Consider the following 20,608-nt stretch of genomic DNA (forward strand, 5'->3'; position numbering starts at 1 on the left):
ATATTAAAGGCACTATATAAATGTTATAAAATCTAATAAAATTGTTGCATGGCTCAGTACCACAATCCTGAGGTGCATTTACCCACTGACCACTGGCAGAGCAATACATATATATCTTTTAATAAAAACATAAAAATGTAGAATTGATGACTTTAGCACATGGTTATTCACGCTGGCCCCAATAACATCACCCACCCACAGGCAGCAAAAATCCAGGTACCTGTTTGAAGCGCACGGTGGGATCCACTCCTGTCTGTTTCATAGAGTCCATAACAGACTTCATTTCCACTGCCTCCTTGATGAGCTGGTGATTCTCCATTTGTTTGGCTTTAAACCCATCAGTTGTCAGTTGTTGCTGTTGCACTGGCTGAAGCTGTGATTTCACAACCTCATCTAGTTTGTTAGGGATCCCGGGCTTTGAGGAATCTAACAGCAAGAAAGCATCCTTAGCTTTTGTGCTGCTTTTGTTTGGCTCTGGGGTGGAAGGGGCTTTTGAAATTGTAGCAGTCGGAATATTTTTCTGTTTTAGTTCCTCTTTTCCCAGTTCCTTTTGCTGCCCTTCGCCTTTTCTTTCACTGTCTCTCCCCATCTGCTGCAGTTTCTGCTCTGCAAACCGCTGCTCCTCATAAAACTTTTCATACTGTTGTCTGTAAGAAGGATTTGTCATTATTGACTTCTGGTCAACGTAACATAGGCCATATGCATATTGTCCATAATAGAGCGACTGGGCAAGTGCTGGGTGTCTCTGTGTAATAACAGATTGGTGCTGAGCCTGAACATTTACTGTACTTGTGTCACTTTTCTTAACATCCAAAACCTCCACCTTGTCCTTTTTCTCAGTCTCTTCCTCTACCTCTTTTTTCACTTTGAGGCTCTGGGATGCAGAAGTGTTCCCAGTCGTGGCGCTACTGACTTGACTAGGGTGCATGTAATTAGGGGAATAGTAAGGCTCGTAACCATGGTAAAAAGGTGAATGAGTCTCTTTGCTTTGTGCTGGCTGAGAAGAGGCTGAGGAGTGAGTTTTTACAACAGTCTCCTTGGAGGAAATTGTATCTGCAGGAGAATGAGTCTTTGACCGTAGGCCCTCTGACCTGCTGTCAGAGCCTCCATCGTCAGCAGCATCAGAAATGTCCGAGTAAGCTGGGCTGTTTGTTTTGGTAGCAGTCCCATCGCCACCATTTTGTGTTAAAACGTGCAACGGCGTCATGGGAGATTGTCCATTAACCAGACTGCTGCATTCCAGCCTACAGGCACTCCCGATAGAAGGGCTGGGTGCATTGTCTGTGAATGTGTAAACCTTATCAGCCTCAGCTTTTATGCTGGCCATTCTGCTCTCCTGAGAGTCACATAAACCGTTCACAAGCACTTCATTCTTATTGAGGTGCTCTTTTAAAAAATGTGCAGCCAGCTCTTTTGCAGAAGCCTTTAAGTCCTCAGGTTTCCCTTGCTTAGAGTCCATCTTTGGGCTTACTGTCTCTTTGCCCTCTTTGTCTTTCAGCTTTCGCTTCTCTTTCTTCTTTTTATCCTTGAGTGAGGACAGGGCTGGGTTTACCGTACTAGGTTCTCCCATAATTGTAGGCTTTGGTTGAATAGGTTTCAGTGGTGGGCTCTTTGGTGTTGCCTGGACAACTGTTGTAGTAAGAGAGGGTAGCCCTGGTATTGTTCCTGCAGTGGTGGTAGTGAATGTTGCAGTGGGAATAGCAATCAACTGTGGTGGGGGAGGGGCAGGGGCAATTGGTCTAGTTGTCTTAGGCTTTGATAAAGTTTTATCCACTTTTCCATTGCTGTTCTTTTTGCCCTTTTCTTTGTCACCCATGTTTTTCTTATCTATCACCCCTTCTACTTCAAGTTTGGGCATTTCTGAAGCAGAGCCACCATCAGGAACTGAGCAACTTTCTAAAGCAGCAGTCATATTGGAAATCACAGGAAGGTTATTTAGATCACTGTTAAGACCTTTCTTTTTACTAGCATTCTTCCCAGATTTAGAGTTGACTATTGGGCTCTGAGCACTGTTAGCCAAGTCCTTGCGGCCCTTTGGTGTGCCTGGGGTGCTTACCGAGATCGGTGATGGAGGTGCTTTTATCTGATCGTAACTCAGTCCACTACCAGAAAGCAATGTGCCGTTTCCTGGTTCAGCAGATTCAACACTAATTGCTACATTATTCAAAGCCTCTTCGCAATCTGACATCTTGTCTTCAATGTCCGGCTCAAATTCCAGTTTATTCTCAGGGTCTAAATGTGCATGAGCCTGGTGGTAACGCAAACCATTGATGTGCTTGTACTTCTTACTACAGTTTGGATGGGGACAGTCAATCAATACTGGGGAAGAGCAGCCTTGATCCACAAAAGTAGGCTCAGGCTTCCCCTGCGGCGTGGTTGGAGTGCTCCTGGAATTTGTGCGGACCCTCTTCCCAGACTTGGTGTCCTCAGAACTGGAGTTTAGGTCCAGCTCCATGGTTGGCTTGTTCTTCCTTTTGTTGATGGGTGAGGGACTGGTTTTCACATCCTCCATGGTACAATTAGGGGGGGTCCTGCGTCCACTTGAGTTAAGACTTCCCCGGCGCCCTTTCCCATTGGCACCACCTCTGTTCTTGCTTTGCATGCCCCTAGACTCCGTAAAACTGGCGTCGTTCATCGGAGCATTAGCAACAGACCGCGCCCTTTTCCCTCGGCCTCGGCTGGCTCGCATTTCAAGGTCACTTGTGGGTGATTCACAAAATCTGTGGAATATAAATTACATTTCAAATTAGTATCAGCATGAACTGGTTTGTATATGTTCATAGAATCATAGAATTGTTACAGCACGGAAGGAGGCCATTCGGCCCGTCGAGCCCGTTCTGTTCTCTGCAAGAACACCTCAGCTAGTCCCACTCCCCCACCCTTTCCCCGTAGCCCTGCAAATTTCTCCCTTCAGGTACTTATCCAATTCCCTTTTGAAAGCCGTGAATGAGTCTGCCTCCACCACCCTTTCAGACAGTGCATTCCAGATCATAACCACTCGCTGCGTAAAAAAGTTTTTTCTTATGTCGCCTTTGATTCTTTTGCCAATCACCTTAAATCTGTGTCCTCTGGTTCACACTTCTGCCAATGGGAACAGTTTCTCTCTATCTACTCTGTCCAGACCCCTCATGATTTTGAACGCCTCTATCAAATCTCCTCTCAATCTTCACTGCTCTAAGGAGAACAACCCCAGCTTCTCCAGTCTATCCACGTAACTGAAGTCCCTCATCCCCGCAATCATTCTCGTAAATCTTTTCTGCACCCTTTCTAAGGCCTTCACATCCTTCCTAAAGTGCGGTGCCCAGATTTGGACACAATACTCCAGTTGAGGTCAAACCAGTGTTTTATATAGGTTCATCATAATTTCCACACTTTTGTACTCTATACCTCTATTCATGAAGCCCAGGATCCCGTAAGCTTTTTTAACTGCTTTCTCAAATTTTGAAGTTTATTTTATTCCATGGGCTTTATTCCATGGGTTTCAACTTTGCTGCCAAGCCTATTATGTGGCACTTTGTCGAATGCCTTTTGGAAATCCATGTTGGAACTCAAGTCGGAAGAAAATGAAGACCGTTAAGAAATAGAAATGTTACTTTTAATAGAATTTTAAATCAAGAAGTTCAGAAGTACTGTGTGAAATACCTGCAAGATGCCATTATAGTATTATTGCGGACCAACTTGTGAAGGAATAAGCCATATTCAGAAAAATACACCATTCTATGAAAGAATTCTAACCTTATTAAAACATGACAAACTGGGCTTGAAAATCTAAAAACCTAACAATGGAGAAACTGTATTGTTAACAGCATTCAGGCTATTGGGCTAAGATAAGTTGTTGACACTGAATCAATAGCCTTGTTGAAACAGGAGGTTGGAGGCTCCTGGCATGTGAATCTTTGGAAAAAAGACAATGGTACACCCTGTTAAGGTGTCCTAAATTACACTTTGGAAAGAAACACAGAAAATTAAGAAACATATGCCTTCGTAAAAATTACATCAAATGAAACACAGGAGACACGATTCTGTGTTGCAACCAGCTGAGGTAACTAAGAATTGTATAGATCACCCTGGTTGAGGTGTTTTAATTTACACGTCGTAAAAAGACACAAACAGAAGTCCTTGGTAAAAATGACATCAAATAGATGCACCCGCTGTTACACCGTTTTTATGGTAAGCTTAAGACACCTACACAGGAGACATAGGCCTAGAAATTGGGTATAGCCCCGCTTGAGGCGTTGGAACTGGCAGAGCGCTAAGTTTATAGCCAGACGAAAGTTATCACTGCCTGGCGAGATATTGGGTTGCATCACCCCCAAAGGGGATTGAGGCGCTAATTCAGCTGTTGCACGGTGCTCCTAAGGCGCAAAAGTTCAGGCGCTACTCAATATCGACGCGGACGGGCGCAGCGCAGGTGATCTCAATTACGGGAAACCACGAGACTTCCAGGCGCCGGCCGGCTCTTAAAGGGGTGGGTCAGTCAGCCTGAGCTTCAACACCCAACGCCCTGTAGGCCTCAGATTCGGCGCTCGCCCTTGTCTGGCATTAGAAACTTGTTCAGCATGGAGAAGGTTAGACAGAGAGCAGAGCGCTTCAGCACTGAGGCTCTGGACCAGTTGGTGGCTGCAGTTGAGTGCCGTCGAGATGTCCTGTATCCGGACAATGGCAAGAGGCCGAATCAGAAGGCTTACCAACGATCTTGGAGGGAGGTTGCTGTGAGGGTCAACTCCAGCAGCATGGCGACCAGGACCCCTGTTCAGTGCAGGAAGAAATTCAACGACCTCACACGGATCATTAGGGTGAGTGATGGTTTAGCAAACTTCTGATTCCCTCCATCTGCAGCTGACTTCGGGCACCCTGTTGCAATGATGCCCCAATGGCCATCTGTCAGCAAGCACCCATGGCCCTTTCTGGGCACACACATGGACAGATGTCTCAAGGCCTCATGTAAGGGCTCTTGCACCATGGGGGGCATGCGATGATGTCTCAAGGCATCATGTTACAGAACTTCCCCTTCTTTCCCCTGCAGTCCAAGCTGGCGACGATCCGAAAGGAGCAGCGTCGAACCGGTGGCGGACCTCCACAAGTGGTCACTCTCACGGATCTGGAGAAGAGAGTGCACCAGATACTTGGAGGACGTCTGTCTGGTCCTGTGACCACTGCATCTGCCGACCCCATTTCCGACAGCGAGGGTAAGACTCTCACCTTTTTCACCTGTTGCCTTCCACTTGATCCCCCCGCCAGCATGCATCCTCAGTGTGCAGCCATGTCAGAGCCTTGCCGCAATGTGGCATGCCTTTCAGCAAACCTGTCCTTTTGCTAAAGCCACTCTTCCACCTCCCTACTTTCAGATGAAGCAGCACCATAGAAGATAGGAGCAGGAGTAGGCCATTCGGCCCTTCGAGCCTGCTCCGCCATTCAATGAGATCATGGCTGATCATCCAAATTCAGTACCCTGTCCCTGCCTTCTCCCCATATCCCTTGATCCCTTTAGCCTTAAGAAATATATCCAACTCTTTTTTGAATATATTTAATGAACTGGCCTCCACCGCCCTCTGTGGCAGAGAATTCCACAGGTTCACCACTCTCTGGGTGAAGAAATTCCTCCTAATTTCAGTCCTAAATGGCTTACCCCTTATCCTTAGACTATGACCCCTGGTTCTGGACTCCCCGGCCATGGTGTCAGGCTCAACGCACTGAAGCTGCCAGTGCCAGTGCCACCGGAGGAGAGGACCAGGAGGAATCCGGACCAGCCATTGCAGAATCCGGGGAGCGGACACATCTACAGACTGGGGATAGTAGTCCCCTGGAGGGGAGGGGGGGGGCTCGGAGGATGAACCAGTTGCCAGACCAAGCGGCATGCAGCAACGCATGGGGGATAGGCAAGTTCGGCCACCGTCTCCCCGGAGGGCAAGGCAGGTAGTGATGACTGCTGCACAGAGTGCAGATGAGGTGCGTCGCCTGGCTGAAATGAGCAAACAGGCCCGGGTCAGACACACGGAGCTGATGGCTGCAGTCGAGAAGATGCCTGAGTCAATAGATTCATTGGCTAAGAGTATGTTGGACTTCGGGGCAACAATGGAGAGGACTTTCCAGGGCTTTGGGGCAACAATGGACAGGTCTATCCAGGGCTTCGGGGCAACAATGGACAGGACTATCCAGGGCTTCGGCCCAACAATGGAGAGGACTGTCCACGGCTTTGAGTCGGCTATGGAAAGGACTGTTCAGGGCTTCGGACAATCCCTGGAAAGGTCTGTCCAGGGCTTGTCCGAGGCAGTGGAGCGGTCGGCACCTGCCTTGTCCGAAGCAATGGGAAGAACTGTCCAGGGCTTCTCCGAAGCACTGGCACCTGGCACACAGGTCCTCACTGTTGCCACGCAGTCACTTGCTGGGCTCCTCCACACCCAGATTGAGGCAACGCGATCTCTCACTGTAGCCACCCTCTCTGCATCAGTTAGGATCACCCCGGGCCCTTCCAGTCCCATACAAGGCCAGGAATCAGTGGAGCATGCGATTGTGGCGGATGAGCCGAGCCGCTCCCCTCAGATAGCCAGTGTGTCGTCCGACCATGGTGCAGGTGTCCTCTCTCGGCAGGAGACCATTGCACATGCCAGCGCTGGGACATCTGCATTGCAGCTGCCACCACCTGCAGGCCACACTGCTTCCAGCCATGGTCACATCAAGCATCCTGCGTCCGCACCCTCCAAGCCCAGAGGTCGGCCAGGCCGTCCCTCAGGGGCTTCTGCGCTTCCAGACAGTCAGCAGGCGTCCCCCAGCCTTGAGCCCGCCACTGGGGTCCAATTACATAGGAGCAGCAGGGAGGGAAGGGGCCGGGCACGAAAGAGAAGTCGTTCTCCCTCAAGGGGCCAGTTGTAGAGGGAGGTGCTGAGACGTTTGTTTGTCCAAATTCAAGGACACCCTCACCTGTTGTTATATTTGCAGAAGGTTTGTTGAGTTTTGCGGCTTTGCCGAAGAGTTCACAGTTATTTTGAAAGTTATGGTTTCTGTTGACATTACGTTGTTTAGCTGTAATGAAAGACTTTTGTGCCAATAAACAGAAGTTTCAATGTGGTATGGTGCATGTGACTAGTTTCAGTGATGCTGGCATTCAGAGGCCGTCAAACATCCAAAGTGCGCATGAGTTAAGACTCTCATCATTCCGCCACAGCGGTCTCGACACGAGTTCAGGTGAGCCTCTGACGTATGGCCCTTCCACTTTCAGCAGCCCTTCCATCTTCCTCCTCCTCCTCCTCCTCATCCTCCACCTGCTCTTCCTCCTCCTCCTCCTCCTCCTCATACTCCTCCGCCTGCTCTTCCTCCTCCTCCTCCTCCTCCTCATACTCCTCCTCCTCCGCCTGCTCTGCTGGTCGTTGAGGGACAGCTGGAATTGGCTGGGTGCGTCGATTCGCCAAGTTGTGGAGCATGCAGCAGACGACGACGATGTGTCCCACTTGCTGCGGCGAGTACTGCAGGGATCCCCCCGAATGTTCCAGACATCGGAAATGCTTTTTGACAACACCAATAGTGTGCTGTTTACTGTGCCTGGTCGCCTGATGGCCGCTGCTGATCAGCTCTTCTGCTGGGGTGTCGGCCACACGGAGTGTTGTCATCAGCCATGGCCAGGGAGGATAGCCCTTGTGTGGTAAACCACTGTTGTTCACTTCACTGTTGTTCACTTCACTGTTGTTCACTCTTGCCCATTGTTGTACCTGTCTGTGCATGCCTCAGCTGGCTCCGCCCCTGGCTCCACCCATATGCCCTGGTATAAAGGCGGCTGCTCTGCAGTCCCCCAGGCATTCAGGACCGGTCGACCACTAGAGGCATGCCTTCGTTCTTTAGCTAATAAAAGCCTGTTTGTTACTCACTTAACTTCCAGTCTTTCGCAGTAATTGATAGCGCATCAATTTTATTAGCTAAATTTTTTTCCGATGGAGCAAATCCTCAAACCAGCACGCCTGGAACTAGACCCTCAAGAGGCGGATGCATCTACCAAGTTCGCACACTGGCTGCGATGCTTTGAAATTTTCCTAGAAGCCTCCGTTGATTCTGTTCAAAACAATGGCGACAAACTAAAAATTCTGACCTCCAAGGTGAACCACCAAGCTTACTCGCTCATCCAAGATGCGACTACCTATGAGGGTGCCCTCGACCTTCTTAAAGAACAGTACGAACGCCCGGTAAATGAAGTTTATGCCAGACACCACCTGGGGTCCCGCAAACAGCAACCCGGGGAATCGATGGAGGTATACCTACGGGCGCTGAAGGTGCTCGGCCGGGCCTGCAAATGTAAAGAGGTGTCGGCCGCGGTGTACACGGAGGAACTTGTCCGGGACGCCTTCGTCGCGGGCCTCAGGTCCAACTACACCCGGCAGAGACTGTTAGAGCAGGGCGAACTCGACCTGAAGAAGGCCACGGCCCTCGCACTTTTGCTAGACGTGGCCCAACGGAATATGGACGCCTACTCACCTGACCGCATGGCCGCATCGTGGATGGCGCGAGCGCCGCCATCCTGGGACACGGTAGAACCGCCACCCGGCACCGCGCCACCCCCGCCACATCCCGCCAATGGCCCGACTTCTGCAGCGATGTCCCGGGGCCCAAAGTGTTACTTCTGTGGCCAAGCCAAACACCCCAGAGCGCGCTGCCCGGCGAAAAACGCTACCTGCTCTGGTTGTGGGAAGGGCACTACGCCAGCGTCTGCAAGGCTAAACCTACCCCAAACTCCAGCAGTGCCGCGTGTGGGCCGAGTGGGCCGCCATCTTGGATGCCGCCATCTTGGACGCCATCTTGGACACCTCCAGCCACGTGTTGATCATGGGCACCGCCATCTTGGACGCCATCTTGGATGCCCTCGACCATGTGTGATCCGTTCCGGCCGCCATTTTTGCAACGGGCCCCCGACTCACCCACCGCCTCACCTGATGACTACAGCGACGCGCCTGACCCTACGCTGGCCTCCGTTACACTGGACCAGTCTAGACCTCACCAACTAGCCAGGTCCATGATGGACATAAAGGTAAACGGCCGCGCCACGACCTGTCTTTTCGACTGCGGGAGCACAGAGAGCTTTATCCACCCCGACACGGTGTGGCATTACTCTCTCCCGGTCCTGCCAGCGCGCCACCGGGTCTCTATGGCCTCCAAGTCCCATTCAGTGGACGTCGGCGGCTACTGCATGGTGACCCTTTCGGTGAGGGGCACAGAGTACAGAAACTTTAAACTGCTTGTCCTACCCGATCTCTGCGCTGCCGTTCTACTGGGGTTGGATTTTCAGTGCCACCTTAAGAGTGTCACGATGGCGTACGGTGGACCCCTTCCCCCACTCACAGTCTGCAACCAGCAGTTTTCAAATTGCCCGCCGCGCACCTTTTGCAGCCTCTCCACGCTTAAAGTCACCCCCCCCCCGTTGTTCGCCAACCTCGCCCCAGACTGTAAGCCAACCGCCACCAAAAGCAGGCGATACAGCGCTGGTGACAGAGTTTTTATTAAATCTGAGGTGGAGCGGCTCCTGAAGGAGGGGATTATCGAAGCTAGCACCAGCCCCTGGCGAGCCCAGGTTGTAGTCGTCAAGACCGGCGAGAAGCAGCGCCTGGTCATTGACTACAGCCAAACAATAAATCGATATACCCAACTGGACGCATACCCCCTCCCCCGCATATCTGATATGGTCAATCAGATCGCGCAATACCGCGTATTCTCCACTATTGACCTTAAGTCAGCATATCACCAACTCCCTATCCGCTATGAGGACCGCCAATATACTGCCTTCGAGGCAAACGGCCGCCTCTACCACTTCCTTCGGGTCCCCTTCGGCGTCACCAACGGGGTCTCCGTTTTCCAAAGGGAGATGGACCGGATGGTCGACCAAAATGCGTTGCAGGCCACTTTTCCCTACCTGGACAATGTGACCATCTGCGGCCATGACCTGCAGGACCATGACGCCAACCTCGACAAATTCCTCCGCACTGCCCAACTCCTAAACCTTACGTATAACAAGGAGAAGTGCATATTCCGCACGAACCGCCTCGCTATCCTTGGCTGTGTTGTGGAACACGGAGTCATCGGCCCCGACCCCGACCGCATGCGTCCTCTTATGGACCTTCCCCTGCCCCACTGCCTCAAGGCCCTGAAGAGATGCATGGGGTTTTTCTCCTACTACGCCCAGTGGGTCCCTAATTATGCGGACAAAGCCCGTCCACTTATCAAGTCCACCTCGTTTCCCCTGGCGGCAGAGGCCGGCTTAGCCTTCCACCGTATCAAAGAGGACATCGCTAAAGCCACCATGCACACGGTGGACGAGTCAATCCCCTTCCAGGTGGAGAGCGATGCGTCCGACTTTGCCCTGGCCGCTACCCTTAACCAGGCGGGAAGGCCCGTGGCCTTCTTTTCACGAACCCTCCAAGGCTCCGAAATCAGACACTCCTCTGTCGAAAAGGAGGCCCAGGCCATTGTGGAAGCTGTGAGACATTGGAGGCATTACCTGGCCGGAAAACGATTCACCCTACTCACTGACCAGCGTTCAGTTGCTTTTATGTTTAATAACAAGCAGAGGGGCAAAATCAAAAATGACAAGATTTTGAGGTGGAGAATTGAACTTTCCACCTACAATTACGATATCTTGTACCGGCCCGGGAAACTCAATGAGCCCCCGGATGCTCTATCGCGTGGCACCTGCGCCAACGCGCAGGTTGATAGACTGCGGGCCCTCCACAATGACCTCTGCCACCCGGGGGTCACCAGGTTCTTCCATTTTATCAAGGCCCGCAACCTGCCTTACTCCATTGAGGAGGTCAGGACCATGACCAGGAACTGCCAAGTCTGCGCTGAGTGCAAACCGCACTTTTATAGACCAGACAGGGCTCACCTGATAAAAGCCACTCGCCCCTTCGAGCGCCTGAGCGTTGATTTTAAAGGGCCTCTCCCCTCCTCCGACCGCAATGTGTACTTCCTCAACATTATTGACGAGTACTCGCGCTTCCCGTTCGCCATCCCCTGCCCGGACATGACCAGTGCCACGGTCATTAAATGTCTGAACGACCTCTTCACCCTGTTCGGTTTCCCCAGCTATATCCATAGCGACCGGGGCTCATCGTTTATGAGCGACGAACTGCGCCAGTACCTGCTCGCTAGGGGTATTGCCACAAGCAGGACCACCAGTTACAACCCCCGGGGGAACGGACAGGTGGAAAGAGAGAATGCGACAGTTTGGAAGGCCGCCCTGCTAGCCTTAAAGTCTAGGGGCCTTCCGACCTCCCGCTGGCAGGATGTGCTCCCCGATGCGCTTCACTCTATTCGGTCACTGCTCTGCACTGCCACTAACTCCACCCCTCATGAGAAAATGTTTGTCTTCCCAAGGAAGTCCACATCGGGGACATCGCTACCGCCATGGCTGACATCCCCAGGGCCGGTCCTACTGAGAAGACACGTGAGGACCCATAAAACGGACCCCCTGGTCGAGAGGGTCGACCTCCTCCACGCCAACCCCCAGTACGCTTACATTGCGTACCCGGACGGGCGGGAGGACACAGTCTCCATACGAGACCTCGCACCCTCAGGGGCCCCTGAAACCAACATCACCGCTACCCACAATGTACCGGCGGCAACGGACCCATACCTAACCCCTGTAGACGGCACGCCGTGGCCCCGTGACCCGCCATTGATCACCAACCAACCCAACACCCAGGAGGACGACACGCCAGTGCGCCGGCCCACGCGGGACTCGGCGTCGGAAGCTGCACCACCTCTGCCGTCGCCACGACGATCACGACGGCATACAAGACCCCCAGAAAGACTCAATTATACGAACTTTTAATACACTTCACCCCGTCGGACTCATTTTAAGCAAGGGGTGAATGTGGTAAACCACTGTTGTTCACTTCACTGTTGTTCACTCTTGCCCATTGTTGTACCTGTCTGTGCATGCCTCAGCTGGCTCCGCCCCTGGCTCCACCCATATGCCCTGGTATAAAGGCGGCTGCTCTGCAGTCCCCCAGGCATTCAGGACCGGTCGACCACTAGAGGCATGCCTTCGTTCTTTAGCTAATAAAAGCCTGTTTGTTACTCACTTAACTTCCAGTCTTTCGCAGTAATTGATAGCGCATCACCTTGTCCCCAGTAAGCCAGCCTCGTCTTCCAGGCAGCCCCTCAAAAAGGTTACAAACTGAGGTCAACCGCAGGATAAAGGCATCGTGGCTGCACCCTGGGAAATGCGCGGTGACTGCCATGATGATTTGGCGGTGGTCACAGACCAGATGCATGTTGAGGGAGTGGAACCCCTTGCGGTTGCAGAAGTCCTAAGGATGATGGCATGGCGCCCTCAAAGCCACGTGTGTGCTGTCACTCGCCCCCTGCACCATGGGGAAGTCCGCAATAGAAGCGACACCCTGCGCGCGCTCCGCCTGCTTGTGCAGGGTCAGAGGGAAGGTCATGAATTGACGCCTTCGCCTATAAAGGGCATCTGTAACTTGCCGGATGCAACAGTGGACTGCAACCTGAGCGACAGTCGCAATGTCCCCAATGGCTGACTGAAAGGATCCGTTGGCATAAAAATTGAGGCCATCAGTCAGTTTAGCGATCACGGACAGAGAGGTTCTGCACCGTTCACGCGGCTGCAGATCCTGACCAAGCAGGTGGCACAGATCAAATCAAATCAAAATCAAATCAAATCAACTTTTATTGTCATTGTTAGTGCACAAGTGCAGTACAACGAAATGTAGGCTTGCGGCTCCCGAGAGTGTACATTTGGATTAAGACATTTAAACATTCAACATACATTTGGCTTGTAGTATATTAACATAAACATAACCATAATAAAGTGCATTGGCAGATGTGCAGGCTTTAGAGTTTATTTGTGGAGTTCAGTAGGATGACAGCCCTGGGAAAGAAGCTGTTCCTAAATCTGGTCGTACGGGTGCGAATGCATCTGTAGCGTCTCCCAGATGGCAGGAGGGCGAACAGACTGTGGCTGGGGTGGGTAGGGTCTTTGATGATGGACTGTGACCTCCGTAGACAGCGTTTCTGGTATATGTGCTCTATGGTCGGTAGCCGGGTGCCGGTAATGCATTGGGCAGTTTTGACTACCCACTGCAGGGCTTTCCGGTCATAGTAGCTACAGCTGCCATACCATACTGTGATACAGTTTGTCAGGATGCTCTCTATAGTGCAGCGGTAAAAGTTAGAGAGGATCAGGGGTGACAGGTTACATCCCTTCAGCCTCCTTAGGAAATATAGGCGCTGCTGGGCCTTCTTCACCAGAGAGGAGGTATTGAGGGACCAGGAGAGGTCTTCCGTGATGTGGACTCCGAGGAACTTAAAGCTGTCCACCCTTTCCACCACAGCCCCATTGATGTGGATGGGGGTGTGACTTCCGCCTTTGGACTTCCTGAAGTCCACAATGATTTCTTTGGTTTTCTTGATGTTAAGGGCCAGGTTGTTATCGGCGCACCACTTCACGAGATGCTGGACATGTCCCTCCAGAATCGGAGCCTTCCCAAACACTGCTCCTCCGACATGTCAAGGCTTGTCACCTGCTGCCTAAAGACCCTCGCAGCATCCCGTCGGATTGGCCGACCTCCATTACCCCTCCTCCTTCTGGCCAATCCCGGCCCTCTCTCCTGCCATCTCTCTGCCCCTTCACAGTGTTGGGCGATGAGGCCGTCGCCCTCCAAAGAAGCTCCCATTCCGATGCCAGTTGGTCAAAAGGCTTTTAGGTGTAGTGCTGCAAGTGCTTCGGACAGGTTTGAAGGTCCCAAGTACTCTAAAGCTAAATTCCCAGAACTCTGCTCCACAGTAGCTCGCCAACTCTATCCAGCAATGATCGCAATGAGCAGGCCAAGTGGCTGAAGATTCTGCACTAGAGCTGTCCCCTTTAAATAGCGCCCCCCTACTCCGAGAAGGGCCTGCGAGCCCTCCCTCGAACTGTCACTAATAGCGCTAGGCGTTAAGGCTCCGGGCGCCACCCAATATGCGCTCAGGTGCTCCTAAAAGGCGTTGCACACTGAAATGACGTCATGATCTGCTTGCGCTCGCGGGCGCGCACAAACACTTAGCGCAGGCGCTAAATGTATAGTCAATATCTGAGTTGTCGCTATCTTCATAGCGAACGCCCCAACATAGGGTATCGCCCCAATTCTAGGTCTCTTTAGGCGCTCAGCGCCGGCGTTACCAACCGAATTTCTAGGCCATAACTCTTAATGCTACCAGCTGAACTGACTGTAAGAATAGCAGGGGTCAGCAGAAAAATAACTAGAGATAATTAGCTTACATCAGCAGAAAACTTCAAAGGAAATATCACTGAGAAAGGATATAAAAATTGAACTTTCAAATGGGATGATAGACTCGCTGTAAAGGGGCAAAGCAATTCTTGGCTTTAGAGGCAGGCTCTGTAAGTCTACACCTCTTTGTACCTCAGGTATCAAAGGTATTTGATTTTGGTGGATATCCTGGAATAAGACTAAGAACTGTAAAACTGTAGAGAAGTTAAGATCTCTAATAAGAATTGTAAGCTTATTCTTTTTGGAACTGTTAATGTTGCGATTGAAACACCTACTGTAATTACATGTCGGTTCTTTAATAAATCTATATATTTTTAGAATTGTCTCACATAATACTTCTGTATCAAACTCGCAAACTCAATCTCTGTACACTCTTTGGTGAGGAGTTGCAGAAGTCTGAGGGAGTTTTCCGGACCCTCATAATATCCAGAACATTACAGTCTAGCTAAACTTATTAAAAGTGCTATCTGGAGGACGGTAACATCTTCAGGTTGTTCCTTTCCTTTAGGGAGAGATAGTCTGGACCTTTAGACCCAATTAAGCGTCTTTAGGATTCGGCTACCTCAAACTTTAGTTGAAAGTGAACATCTGGGGAATGAATACGCCTGATCCGGGGTAGCCCTAAAGGGGCTAGGACTAGTAACAATCCTTTCAAACTTTCACAAGAAGCAGTTTAGAATCCTATAATGAAAGTTTATCATAAGGCATCATGCCACATATCTTTGTGATAAACTTTAATTATAGGATTGCAAGCTGCTTCTTGTGAAGGTTGGTTGGCAATAATACTATAATTTTTAAAGCTGGAATACATCCATCAAACGAGTCGCCAAGTTCTATCAAAACCTGATGGGGGACTGAGTGGTAGTGGATTATACTCTGGCTCTTTAACTCTGGGAACTGGATTCAAAACCAGTCCAGACTGAGCAGATGAAAGATTCCTGTGTTAACTGTTAAGTTCCTAAATCAAATGAGTTTCAATGTTGGGACTGTCTCACAACATAAAACTGTTATACACTTTGGCAGCTGCTGTGAAACAGGCAGCCATACTTGGTTAATGACTGGCACTGAACTAGCTAAGGAAGAGACTGAAAGAAATCTGGGAGTGACAGTAGACAATCATTGCAGTCCAACAATCAACAACACAAGAGAAAGAATAGAGATGCCATTACACTACTAGGTGTATTCTATAGGCCGCCAACTAGTGGGAAGGAGATAGAGGAGCAAATTTGCAGGGAAATTACAGAGCGGTGCAAGAACTATAGAGTAGTGATAATGGGGGACTTCAACTATCCGAATAGACTGAGATTGTAATAGTGTAGAGGGCAGAGAGGGGGAAGAATTTCTGAAGTATATTCAAGAGAACTTTCTTGATCAGTATGTTTCCGGCCCAATGAGGAAGGAGGCATTGCTGGATCTAGTTCTAGGGAATGAGGCGGGTCAAGTAGAGCAAGTGTCAGTAGGGGAAAATTTAGGGTACAGTGATCACAGAATTATAAGGTTTAGACTAGCTATGGAAAAGGAAAGGGAGCAATCTGGAGTAAAAATACTTACTAGGAGGAAAGTCAATTTCAGTGGCTTGAGAATGGATCTGGCTCGGGTAAATTGGAATCAAAGATTGGCAGGCAAAACTCTAATTGAATAATGGGCTGCCTTTAAAGAGATGATTCGGGTACAGCTGAGGTACATTCCCACAAGAGGGAAAGGTAGGGCAACCAAAGCTCCCTGGATGACAAAAGAGATAAAGAGTAAGATGAAGCAGATAAAGGGGGCGTATGACAGATGTCAGGTTGAGAATATAAGTGAGAACCAGGCTGAATATAGAAAGTTCAGAGGGGGAGTGAAAAAGGAAATAAGAGGGGCAAACAGAGAGTATGAGAATAGATTGGCAGCTAACATAAAAGGGAATCCAAAAGTCTTCTATAGGCATACAAATAGTAAACGTGTAGTAAGAGGAGGGGTGGGGCTGATTAGGGACCAAAATAGAGACCTACGCATGGAGGCAGAGGGCATAGCCGAGTTACTAAATGAGTACTTTGCATCTGTCTTTACCAAGGAAGAAGGTGCTGCCAAACTACGGGAAGTAAAGGTGGAAATTGCAGAGGTACTGGCCATAATCTTCCAATCCTCCTTGGATACGGGGCTAGTGTCAGAGGACTGGAGAATTGCAAATGTTACACCCTTGTTCAAAAAAGAGTGTAAAGATAAACCCAGCAACTACAGGCCAGTCAGTTTAACCTCGGTAGTGGGGAAGCTTTTAGAAACAATAATCAGGGACAAAATTAACAGTCACTTGGACAAGTGTGGATTAATTAAGGAAACCCAGCACAGATTTGTTAAAGGCAAATCGTGTTTAACTAACTTGATTGAATTCTTTGATGAGGTAACAGAGAGGGTTGATGAGGGCAATGCGGTTGATGTGGTGTACATGGACTTCCAAAAGACGTTTGATAAAGTGCCACATAATAGGCTTGCCAGCAAAGTTGAAGCCCATGGAATAAAAGGGACAGTGGCAGCATAGATATGAAATTGGCTAAGTGACAGGAAACAGAGAGTAGTGGTGAATGGTTGTTTTTTGGACTGGAGGAAGGTATACAGTGGTTTTCCACAGGGGTCGGTACTAGGACCACTGCTTTTCTCGATATATATTAATGACTTGGACTTGGGTGTACAGGGCACAATTTCAAAATTTGCAGATGACACAAAACTTGGAAGTATAGTGAACAGTGAGGAGGATAGTGATAGACTTCAAGAAGACACAGACAGGCTGGTGGAATGGGCGGACACATGGCAGATGAAATTTAACGCAGAAAAGTGCAAAGTGATACATTTTGGTAGGAAGAACGAGGAGAGGCAATATAAACTAAAGGGTACAATCCTAAAGGGGGTGCATGAACAGAGAGACCTGGGAGTATATGTGCACAAATCATTGAAGGTGGCAGGGCAGGTTGAGAAAGCGATTAAAAAAGCATACAGGATACTGGGCTTCATAAATAGAGGCATAGAATACAAAAGCAAGGAAGTTATGATGAACCTTTATAAAACACTGGTTCGGCCTCAACTGGAGTATTGTGTCCAATTCTGGGCACCGCACTTTAGGAAGGATGTGAAGGCCTTCGAGAAGTTGTGGAAAAGATTTACAAGAATGGTTCCAGGGATGAGGGACTTCAGTTACATGGATAGACTGGAGAAGCTGGGGTTGAGAGGAGATTTGATAGAGGTGTTCAAAATCATGAGGGATCTAGACAGAGTAGCGAGTGGTTAGGATCTGGAATGCACTGCCTGAAAGGATGGTTGAGGCAGATTCAATCGTGTCTTTCAAAAGGGAATTGGATAAGTGCCTGAAGGAAAAAGAATTTGCAGGGCTACGGGGAAAGGGCGGGGGAGTGGGACTAGCTGAAGTGCTCTTGCAGAGTGCCGCATGGGCTCGATGGGCCGAATGGCCTCTTTCTGTGCTATAACCATTTATGACTCTCGAAGCAGAATGTTAAGCCATATTGCCAAATTGGAAGCATATAATTCAGAGGCTGTCATGATGAACTGTATAGTGCTCTGGGCAGGCTGCACCTTGTGTACTATGCCCAGTTTTGGTCACTGAGGCTCAAATGCAAGAGGTGCAAAGTTAAACTATAGTCTCAGAGGGCTAAGAAAAGCTTGGACTCATCAACCTTCAATGGAGGCAAATGGGAGAGGCCCATATAGAGGTATTTAAATTACTAAATGGAATACAAAGGGTGAGTCCTAAGCACAACTTCAAGTAAAACCATGACTGCAGAACAGGGAGACAAAGGTACAAACTAGGAAAAGGCAAGTTCAGGACTGATGTCAGGAAGCACTTCTTCATGCAAAGATCTTCCAGGTAGCACAGTGGAGCCAAAAGGCAGTTAGATGGTCGGATAGGGTGATCATAGATTCCTATGGAAGAATGAGCTAGATAGGCTGAATGGCCTCTGTCATCTTTACTTATCTTTGTGATCCCAGGAACACACACTTAGCATCATGCTCTATTGAAGCCACAGAAACTAATACCATCTAAGTGCAGGAGGCAAATTTTGCCCTATTTGGTATATTTTCTGTAATATAAAACTCTTCCAAATTGGGGCAATTTCAGATTTCTTTCAGAAATCAAAAGTCGTTCCACAATTATCCCAGACTACAGGAAGATTTCAAATGCATGCAAAGTGGGTTTACCTTGGAGGTGCCCAGTCATGTTTTGTGCAGTCCAAAAGTGTCCCAACATATGTCTTATTTCGCCAGGTCACATTTACCACCAGAACACCTGCAGGAGATGCAAGAAAAATAAAAGATAATAAAACGATCACCTTTACATTAGGAGTCCTTTTAATTTTTTTTCCACACCACATTTAATACACATTTGTTTTCTAAGGCTGTGGTTTTGCATTCTTCCTCTTTCTGGCTTCACTGACCTCAAGTCAAGACCAACAGGAAATTGTTTTTTTTAGTGTGTAATCGAGATACGGCTGACAGAAGGAAATAGTTCTTGCCACGTCCTGCTGTAAAACGGCAACACTCACCTCTTAATTTTTGCTATTATTACACGTAATTGCTTTTGCTTGGCAAGCTGCCAGCACACACTGAGCTAGTCTGCAGAACTAAAAAGCTCTGTCTGAGCTGACCATGAGTAATCTGTGAACTTTTCCTGTTTGGTTCTTACTGAATTGGGAGGTGTGGGCCGTCGGGGGGTTGGCGGGGGGGGGGGGGGCGTTGTGGAGAGGGAAAATCAACTACACAACCTTTCCTTTTCAGAAAGATTTACATCAATCAAACGCCTTCCCAATGCTCTCATTCGGTTCTTTGCCTCCTCGTCCAAATTCTCGCCAGACAAAAGGTTTTTTCCCCCCACAACCAAAATCAATGCAACTCTCAGTCGTAAAATGATTTGAAAGCATCTTCTGCACAAATTGCTAGTATCCACTGCATGAAGTTCAATACAAAATAACTCCCTCTTCAAACTAAGATTTTAAAATTGAATGTGGTGAGCACCATTGTACACAATTCTGGGAGAGTGATTAAACGGCACTCAATGTGAACTATTCCCCTTTGAATCCGCTTTCCTTCATTGCCTGAACTACATGTAATGTTGGTTTGCTGTGAGTAATTTTACACAAATCCCTTACTCTCCTCTGCCGTTTTTACTGTAGTGCACAACGGTCGTCCAGTAGTAAAAGTGACTGCAGTATTTTTTGTCTACTCAATTACAATTACATATCATTGCTTATTAGGGCTTTTTCTCACATTCCCCTCACCACTCAGTGGTAATTTCTTCCCTTAGGAACCATTGGGGAGAGATGCCTCTCTTCAAAAAAGGAAAAAACATTCAAGGACCGACTCAATTCTCATCAATATTTTCATATCTTCAGAAATATGGGGTAAAATACATTTAAAAAATAAATTCAAAACTTTGACAACCCAGTGTACTGTATTTCTCCTTATACAGTAAGGAATGTGAACTAATTTATGTGTTACTCTTCATGTAAAGTTTTCCCTTTATTTCCCTTTCTACTTCAAAACAGAGATATTTTGAACTTGATCTTCTGCAGAAAGTCTATCTTATCGGGACAATACGTCAAAGCTAGACTGGTTACCTTCGTAGCCTTCAGTTATCAACAGTTTCATCCACACTGAATAAAACCACAAAACACCCTGCCCGCACTGCAGTCACATAGAAGGAAGCAACCATCCATCCCCAGCTCAGGTCCCCAAGGGCCTGTAAACAGAACACTCCTGCAATTAAATTCCCTAAAGAACTGACAAAATGCTACTGCAGGGAGGAATCTAAACACACTAGTGTTCTTATCTCTAAGTGACAATGGTGCATTTTACTAGGTGAGAAAGTAGCACAGGCCTACTACAGACTACCACAGTACAACGGTAATGTGTCTGTAATCAGCTTTTCTACAACTACCCCTCCCCCAATAAAAAAATAAATCCCCCATCTGGAAAATCTATAAAATGAGGGCATTCTCAAACTACTTAGCCTTTCCCCTCCTTTCACAATACTACCTATGGTATCACAGACCACTCAGCTGCATTAAATTCTTGAACATGTCAACAATATTTACAACACTAATGCATTTGTATCGCCAGAGCGTTTTTTTCCCTCTCCCTCAACCCATCCCAGAAAGCGATTGCTAGTTCCAATCACAACTGACTGCAGCAGTGCAGCTGTGGCAACAGAAAAAAAAACACAAACATGTCATTAAAAATTCCTAAAAAAAAAGCTTTAGAATTTATTTTTAAAAAGGAGAAAGGGACAAGCAAGTCCTTTCAGAGCTGCTGTAATAAAATTGTGAAGACGAAAGACCAGTGAAGACACTTAA

General features: G+C 48.6%; 1 protein-coding gene across 4 annotated transcripts in view; it reads right to left on the reverse strand.

The window, feature by feature from the left end:
• The window catches only part of znf608 (zinc finger protein 608), a 96,159-nt gene that overhangs the window by 13,463 nt on the left and 62,088 nt on the right, over positions 1-20,608 (reverse strand). For all 4 annotated transcript variants that reach the window (XM_085986581.1, XM_085986570.1, XM_085986554.1 and 1 more), the window contains exons 3-4: positions 18,459-18,546; positions 221-2,720 (exon numbers count right to left, since the gene is read on the reverse strand). In XM_085986581.1, coding sequence (XP_085842707.1) covers positions 221-2,720; positions 18,459-18,546 — 2,588 coding nt within the window. The remainder of the gene's footprint in view (positions 1-220; positions 2,721-18,458; positions 18,547-20,608) is intronic.

The sequence above is a fragment of the Somniosus microcephalus genome, chromosome 1 (assembly GCF_052327205.1).
Source record: "Somniosus microcephalus isolate GS21.2 chromosome 1, FLI_Smic_1.0, whole genome shotgun sequence".
In the NCBI taxonomy this organism is placed as follows: domain Eukaryota; kingdom Metazoa; phylum Chordata; class Chondrichthyes; order Squaliformes; family Somniosidae; genus Somniosus; species Somniosus microcephalus.